We start from the raw sequence: 8,712 nt of genomic DNA on the forward strand, positions 1-8,712 counted from the left end.
TGAAAAAAAAAGAAAAAAGTTTTTTTAAGAATCATGAAATGTATAATAATAACCTTTATCCTAACCCTAGTGCCTACCCACCAATCCCCCTGTGATAAAGGAAGAGCAGAAGAATATGAAAAAAACATTGTAATTATAGATAATAATAACCTCAAGTTAGAATACCAATGACTCAAAGGAAGCCTAACATAACATAAAGTCTGAGTAATACTACTAAAAATATATACAAAATTAACTAATTTCAAGACGTCCAACATGCTTAATCCCTACTTCTAATACTAATCTAAAGCTCCTATCCTTAAATTGAAATTTATAGTGATTAAATGTATTTCCTCAAGTATTTCAAGAGAAAGAGAAACAAGTAAATAATAAATAAATCACACTCTGCTTAACTAGAACACTCTATCATAAGAAGTAATACAATTAAAACTGAAAGATATGTAAGATAACATATATAAGTATAACAAAACCAACTGGTAACATTATAATATAAGTAAATAAGCATAGCATTATTGAACTAAAGATAATAGTCATGCACTATCTACTGAACCTTCTTTAGTACTTTAGTGATAATTTCATTAATCAACATGACCATTAGTATGATAAAAGCACTAATACCTGTAGAATGAGTATTTAGTTATAGTTCAAATAAAGGAAAAACAACTACCAAGCAAGCATATCTCAAAATGAAAAACAATTCAGTCTGAGATGCATCTATTAACTAGATAATAATAGTACAGGAACTATTCAAAATGAAATATTATAAGCTGTAAGGTTTTAACACTAGTTAATATACATGAATAAAGTATAATTATATTATTAAATAGTAACTTAAACAGCATCATATATATTGGACTGAATGTACAACAATGTGCATACATATAATTTTAAATCTACTTTTTGAATATTTTATTAATGACTCTGTTAGGTTATGTAGCCATACTATTCTTCTAAGCTATAGATGTAACATAGCAAAACAGCATGAAAAGACAAGGCTTTTAAAGTAAACATTTTGAACATCTAATTAAAACAGAAACAAACAAGCTAAATGCAGTAAATCTAAGGGCTTAAATATATACATGTAGATTCAGCTAATCATATTAAAGATAGTTATTTCAAACCTTTCAAATAAGTAAAGGCTTTCTTAAACATAAACTACTAATCATAAATATCACATCCAGCCTCTGAGAAGAGAGAGAGCAGAGAATAGAAAGAACATGAAACTTTCATATGAACAGGTATACTTTGTAACATTTGTCAAATTAAACACTTCAGTATAATATAAAATATTGTATGAAAGAATATTCTGAATAGGAAAATATGTTCATTTCTTTACACATCCTTTAGAATTTTAATATATAAAACTAACCTGTTCATTTGTTTCCAGAAACATTTTCACTCTGCTTTATGAAAGTAGCAGCTTGCTTTGAAGTCATGCAGACACAGTAAAAGTCACTGAATATATTATGTGACATGAATCTGTTTAAATTTAAAAAGCAACCTTCATTTATGAAGAGAAAACACTTTAAATAATAGCCAGATCTATTAAAAAGTTAGTGCTATTGAATACTTGTTGAAAACAAGCAGACTTGTGTATTTGAAACTGTCCTTCTTTCCTCACAAATGATGACATCACCATCCATCTCAGAGAGACTGTAGTGTGCGCATGTTCATGCAGAGCATCAGCTGGAACTCTGAGGGGAAGATTTTCTTGCTAGAATGTTGAGATGGAATGTTTTTCCCTCCAAAAATCATTTAGTTTACACAGAAGGCTGTAACTCCAAAGCTTGTAGTATAATTAACATAATATCTATTTACACAGCAAGCATATGTGAGAAAAAGAGAAAAAAGTAAATACAGGAATTAAAATGCTTCTATTAATCCACACAAATCTAACAAGCATATATCCTGTCACTGCACACTGTCACACCAAATCCATCATGTGTAAATTACATGACAAGTTCTTAAGGTAATATAATTATGTCACACCAGAATTACAAATCATGTAACACAAATACTGTCAGATTAAAGAAAAGAAAAGATCAAACCTTATTGTAGTTCTTTAACAGTAGAATATTAAGATACAGTGTCAGGAAGCTTTTTAAATGTTTTAAGAAAAATGTCTTTTGCATCTTTAGGATCTGAACATACAAATCTTTTGTCATTAGCTGTGAAAGACAAGGTATTAGGATATGCCATTCGAAATCTAATCCCTCTTTTATCAAGTCAGCACAATAGGGGGCTAGTTTTTGTCTATTTAATTTGATCTGTGCAGGAACATCTTGGGAAAATGATAGTTTGTGAGACTTCCATATGAATTGTTTCTTTGTTTTAGCAGTTTCTAGGATCTGGAAAGTGTCTTGAAAGTTTAGTAACTTAGTATAAATTAACCTTGGTGTGGAAGAATCTTGCTTTGTACGCAGTGCTCTGTGTGCTCTCTCTACAATTATAGATTTTGAAGAAGCTTCACAATTTAACAGTGTTTCAAAGATATTTTTAGTCACAGATAACAAGTTTTTATTGTCATAAGATTCAGGTAAACCACGAATAATGATGTTATTTCTTCGAATCCTGGCTTCCAGATCCAATATTTTAGCTTGTAAATCTGAAACAGTTTTATCTCTAGATTTAAAGTCACTTTCCAATAAGTCTGTTTTAACCTCCAAAGCTAAGATTTTATTTTCAATAGTAACAATACTATCATTTATTTGCTTTAAAGATTTACTAAAGTCTGCAAACTGTTCTGAAAAGTTTTGTATAGCACTTTGGATTGGTTTTAATGCTATTTTTAGTTCTTCTAAAAGGAAATTTGAGCCATTTAAATCTTTATTACTTACATTAATGGTTTCTGTTGGTTGTCTAGATGATTTCAGTCTTTTGAACCTGAATCTTTTCAGGAGAGAGCAATGAAGTATATTTGGCCTTTGTAGGCTGAGTGTCCATGGAGTCAGATTTTGTAGCCATGCCCAGAAATGGAATGCAGTCAACAGGATACCAGGAACCAGGAACAGACTGGAGCAGTAGGAGTCCCAGCAGCAGAGAGACCAAGAATGTTCTGAGGTAAAATAAATCCCAGGATAATAAGTCCAGAAGAAAAAATAATCCAAATGCGTAGAAAAAGATTTATAAAATCTTTTAGTATAAAAATTTGAGGAAAAAGGTTGATGTAAAGTTGTAAAAAAAACCCAAAAGTTAAATAGCTGTGAGGAGCTCAGAGAGTAAGGACTAGACTAGTCGGCGGCCATCTTGGAATCAGCTTCAATCAATGTACTGAAGATGAGAATGGTACTTTTGGCATTGCAGTACTTTCAGGACTCTCTTCCTCTGGGTATGATTGCTATTCAGACGGACAACATGTCAGTGGTCTGGTATTTGAACAAACAAAGAGGAACCAGGTCCTACCCCCTTTGTCGCGTGACTCTGAGTATGGCAGTGGGCTACATCCACCCAGTGCTTTCTGTTGGCAATGCACATCCCGGGGAAATCCAAAGTGATAGCAGACAAGCTGAGCAGGGCAATCTTGTTGCCCCATGAGTGGTCTCTCAAGCAACAAATAGCGGACAGGATTTTCCACAGGTGGGGCCAGCCTTGCTGTGACCTCTTTGCCAGTCACATGAACATGAAATGCAGAAGCTATTTTGCCCTGATTCCCCCTCTGAGAGAAGCCCCAAGGGACACACTCATAAACGATTGGCCTCCGGGTCTCCTCTATGGATTTCTACCAATCCCGTTGATACCCAAGGTTCTACAGAAAGCAAAAACCCTGGGAAGCACAATCGTTCTCATAGCCCCTCATTGGCCTTGTCAGTTCTGGTTCCCCTTCCTTCATCTTCATCTTTTGGAGGACCCTCGGATTCTGGACCCAGTTCCAGACCTTCTGACGCACTCGTCGGGGGAACGTCATCCCTCTCTGTAGTCCCTGAAGCTGACAGCTTGGCTGCTCCATTTCCCATCATAGCCAGGTTCTACAACCTTTCCAATGAGACAAAGCAAATTCTCTTATCCTCCCATAAATCTTCTGTGAGGAAACTATATCCTAGCAAATGGAAAAAATTCTCTATATGGGCCTCTAAAAACAATATTGATCCTTATCAAGCTCCTATGGCCTCCATTGTAGAGTTCTTAACCATGATTTTCAACAAAGGAGCTGCGGCAGCAACAGTTCGTGTTCAACTGGCTGCTGTTTCTAATTTTCATCTTGGATTCAAAGGATTGAATATCACATCACACAAGTTATCCAAAGCCTTTCTCAAAGAGACCTTTCATATTAGGCCACCTGTGAGATCTCCCTATTCTCCATGGAACCTAAATTTATGCTTTCCCACATAATTCTTCTACCATTTGAACCAGCTTCCTCATGTGACCTCAATTTTTGTCATGGAAAACCATCTTTTAGTAGCTATTACTTCTGCCTGCAGAGTGTCAGAGCTTCAGTCTTTATCCATCAATCCTCCTTATTTGATATTTTATGCTGACAGAGTCTCACTTAAAACAAACCCTGCATTCTTGCCCAAAGTCTGCACTGAAACCAATCTCAACCAAACAACTGATTTGCCAGTCTTCTTCCCCAACGATTCAAACAATTTAGAGTACATGCTGCACAAACCTGATGTTCACAGACAGCTCAGATTTTATTTGGATAGAACAAAAGATTTTAGGAAATCAGGCCAGCTTTTTGTTTCATTTTCAGACTCCAGAAGAGGTAGACCATTGGCTAAAACAACTCTTTCTAAATGGTTATCTGATTGTATTACCTTTGCTTATTCAGCTGCTAACATGCCTTTATAGCATAAAATTAAAGCTCACTCAACCAGAGCTGTTTCTACATCCTCGGCCTTTTCTGCCAGACTTCCTATTGATAACATTTGTGCAGCAGCCTCTTGGTCAGAACCTCATACCTTTATCACTCATTACAAAGTTGATAAGGCCTCTAGGGACATGGCTTCCTTTGGATCCACTGTCCTGAGAAATATACTCCCGTGAGCCACTCGAGGTTGATGGTACTTCGGACGCTACCCATCAGTAAAGAATGAACGGCGAGATAGAACAACTTCACATAAAGAAGTTATGTATTTACCATAATGTTCCATGTGAGTTGTTCATCTCGCCTTCATTCTTACGTCCCTCCCTCCTACCCTCTCCTAGGCTGTTATATGACCGAGATGCTGGTTCCATCTTGGTTGCTCAATCCTTCTTTACTTTTTTCTTGGGAGTGAAAGAATGACATATGTTATTATTATATGCAGCAAACAAGATCTGAGGTAACCTCAGGTGCATCATGGGATAGGGACTTGGCCTCAAGCTATTTGAAGACATCGAGCTTTGCAACTGGCCGTATTGGAGCTGAGGGATCGGCTCCGAACCCATCAGTAAAGAATGAGAACGAGATGAACAACTCACATGGAATGTTATGGTAAGTACACAACTTCTTTGTGTCTCATATTGTACTGTTAATACAATGCAGGGAGGATAATTGCTGAAGGTGCTCATTAACAAATCACAGCTGTAACAAAGCCTGGTTTATATCCCTTGTCTGTCTCTTATTTACCTTTCCAGTACTTCCCAGCTATGATTACACTTATCCGACCAATAGAATTTTCTTCTATCAATATTCCAAATAATGCATTCTTAAAACTGAAACTAATCATTACTCTGCCAACAAAATGCATATTATATTAAAAATCTGCACTGTTTTCAATAGGAGAAGGGCTAGACAATTTCTGGAAGGTACTTGTAGAAGGAAAAAACTGTACAGTGGAAATACCACCTGAAAGATTTAATACTAAATTATGGTATGATTCTGATGACCAGAAGGCAGGAAAAATACGTACATCTCGTGCAGCTCTCATAGACAAGTAAGTAAATATGGCTTACTACTCACCCATGTGCATATGCATTATTTTTACTTTGTTTTAATTATAAATTCAGACTTTTATACAAACACTTTCAGGTCAAAGGAAAACTGAAGAATGTTCATCATTTTTGTGCAACCTTCATTAAAAATGCATGCTTACCTGTATTTTTGTAGCCAGCTAATCATCTGTAAAAATCATATTTATAAATACTGCATGCTATATAAAACTACTTAAAATCTTTGATACCTTGAAGACAGCTTTCTAGTGTGATTCTGACGTGTATTTTAATGTATACTCTTGAGATGCACAGTTGTGTTTAAGCCATATTATTATAATTGTAAAGTATGCAACACCATTTAATTAAATCAGATATGACAGCTGAATTTACATGTCATATTAATAATCACTCGGAATAATTCCAGATTTGCTTGCTGTTTAGCTTCAATGAGTTTGATCACAAGCTGTTTGATATCTCCGAGGCGGAAACTGAACGTATGGATCCACAACATAAACTCCTTCTGGAATGTACTTATCATGCTTTGGAAGATGCCGGAACACCAGTAGAAAACATTAGTGGAACAAAAACGGGAGTATTCATTGGTAAGAGCATCCCATTTTTGTATGAAAGGCAATATTAACAGCACATTGTTGTTGCAACCTAAAGCTGTGGGGGGGTTCCATGACTTGTATGTAGTGCAAGCACTGGCTTCTGTGCTTCTGGCTGCTTGTATTTTGTAGTTTATAACATACATGCATGTCATTGCTTAGTATCTGAGGTACATGATCATTCAACAGTTTGTAGATTGCAGAAGAACCACATAAAGGCTAGAGACTTGGACATGCTGGGCATTGAATTAAGTTGTACCTGAACTTTTTCATATGTATTTGATAAAGTAAAATAAACTGTTTGCAATAGCTTGCATGTCCCCAGAGTAACAAGGAAATGAAAGGAGAAATTTCAGATGACGCCATCAAAATAATAAGCATTTTTCAGTCTGTTTAAAATAAACTGAGACTTCTTCAGAACAGTTAAAATTAAGCAAGTACACTGTTTAAATAACAAAGTCTTCTCTCAAATGATTAAACATCAAAGAACAGAACCACTCACAGACGTTTTGTAACAAGTTATATTAAAGAACTACCTTTTCAAACTATAAAATGTTGCCATTAAAATGCCTTTAAATCCCCCTCAGTTTTAAAATAATACTAATAAATCTACTCAGACCAGGCGGTTAACCAGCATTTAAGCTCACCTGCCAGTCAAATTCCCATTTCTCAAGCAAACTGTTGATATCACCACCAAAAGTCCATTTACTTTATAATGAGGAATAAAACCTTTCTTGATGGCAACTCAGCAAATGCATAAAAGAGGATTATTTTGATTTTACATCTGAACAGAATGCAAATGGTTTATGTTTGCTTGACAGCTTCCAAGCCATTTTACCAATGTAGAATCTGTCACACCTCAGGCAAGTGGGTTCCTATCACATAGTCAAACTTGTACAAGTCCGAACCCCATATGGTCGAGACCGTATGTTCGAACTTGTACAAGTTTGAGCATTTAAATGGAAATCTCCATAAGGGGAGGTTTCCTTTTATTTCAATGTGGTGTGATCTCGGAGTTGGTATATTTAAGTAACAGGGGGTGCAGGGGGGCTTGCCCCCCCTGCTTACAACAGTTTATTTTGTTTTTACTTCTTCTTTTTGTCGTCACTAGTCGAAGTTTTGTAACTTCGAACGGAATGGTTCAAACATTCCGTGTTCGAAGTTATAAAACTTCAACTATGTGATATAGACCCAGGCATGTTGTTATATAAGCATTTCTTTCATACATGCAATCAAACCTCTTCTTGGCACCAAAATATTTAACTATATGCTCAAGGATTAAGGAAAATATTTTCCTGATAAGTCTGCATTGATTTCAAACCTGTATTGATAGTGTTAACAGTTTTATGTATACATACATACATATATATATATATATATATACATATATATATATATATATACATGTATATATATATATATATATATATATATATATATATATGTATATATACGCACATATATACGTGTGTGTGTGTGTGTGTGTGTATATATATATATATATATATATATCACTCCATTGTTCTTTACTGTGATATTAAATTATCTCTTTTATGTTCATCTTCCATTATTTAAGAGAAATCATTTTTTTCACTAATCGTTATCAAATTCCAATTGAACAAGCTCAAACCCTGGTCTCTCTCTGCTGTCAATCTCCCTCCCCACTTTCTTAAGTTTGCTGCCACCTCTATTGCCTACTCTATTTCTATCCTTATAAATCGCTCTGTTACTGAGGCACTCATCCCGAACATATAGAAATTCTTTTTACACTATCCCACTCCACAAGGGAGGTAACTCCACTGACCCCTCAAACTGTCGTCCTATAGCTATACTATCCCCAATATCCAAGATACTTGAAAACTGTATTCACTCCCAGCTACTCAAATACCTGCTTGAAAATAATTTTCTAACTCTCTCCCAATACGGATTTAGACCTCACCATAGCACATCTACTGCACTTCTCTCATTCACTCAAGCAGTGGCAGAAACCCGTGATAACAACCTACTTCTCTCCTGTCTATTTTTAGATCGCTCCAAAGCCTTTGATATCGTCTCCCACTCTAAACTGTTAACTAAACTTTCTGACCTTCACCCCCCCCCCATATCCTGGTTCTCTAGTTATTTATCTAACAGACTTCAGTCTATATGCTGGAAAACCACCACCTCTCCTTTTCTGCCCATCAACACAGGAGTTCCCTAATGTTCTATCCTGGGTCCCTTCTTGTTCAACATGTTTACTAATAACTTACAC

General features: G+C 35.6%; 1 protein-coding gene across 1 annotated transcript in view; it reads left to right on the forward strand.

Annotated features, from left to right (window-relative positions):
• Positions 1-6,493, forward strand: part of LOC122801200 (putative uncharacterized protein encoded by LINC00614) — a 136,075-nt gene extending 129,582 nt beyond the window's left edge. The window contains exons 2-3 of the mRNA XM_044070757.1: positions 5,702-5,855; positions 6,295-6,493. Of these exons, the coding sequence (XP_043926692.1) occupies positions 5,702-5,855; positions 6,295-6,493 (353 nt within the window). The remainder of the gene's footprint in view (positions 1-5,701; positions 5,856-6,294) is intronic.
• Positions 6,494-8,712: the final 2,219 nt, after the last annotated feature.

Source organism: Protopterus annectens, chromosome 4.part1 (genome assembly GCF_019279795.1).
Source record: "Protopterus annectens isolate FY-2018-M chromosome 4.part1, PAN1.0, whole genome shotgun sequence".
NCBI lineage: Eukaryota > Metazoa > Chordata > Ceratodontiformes > Protopteridae > Protopterus > Protopterus annectens.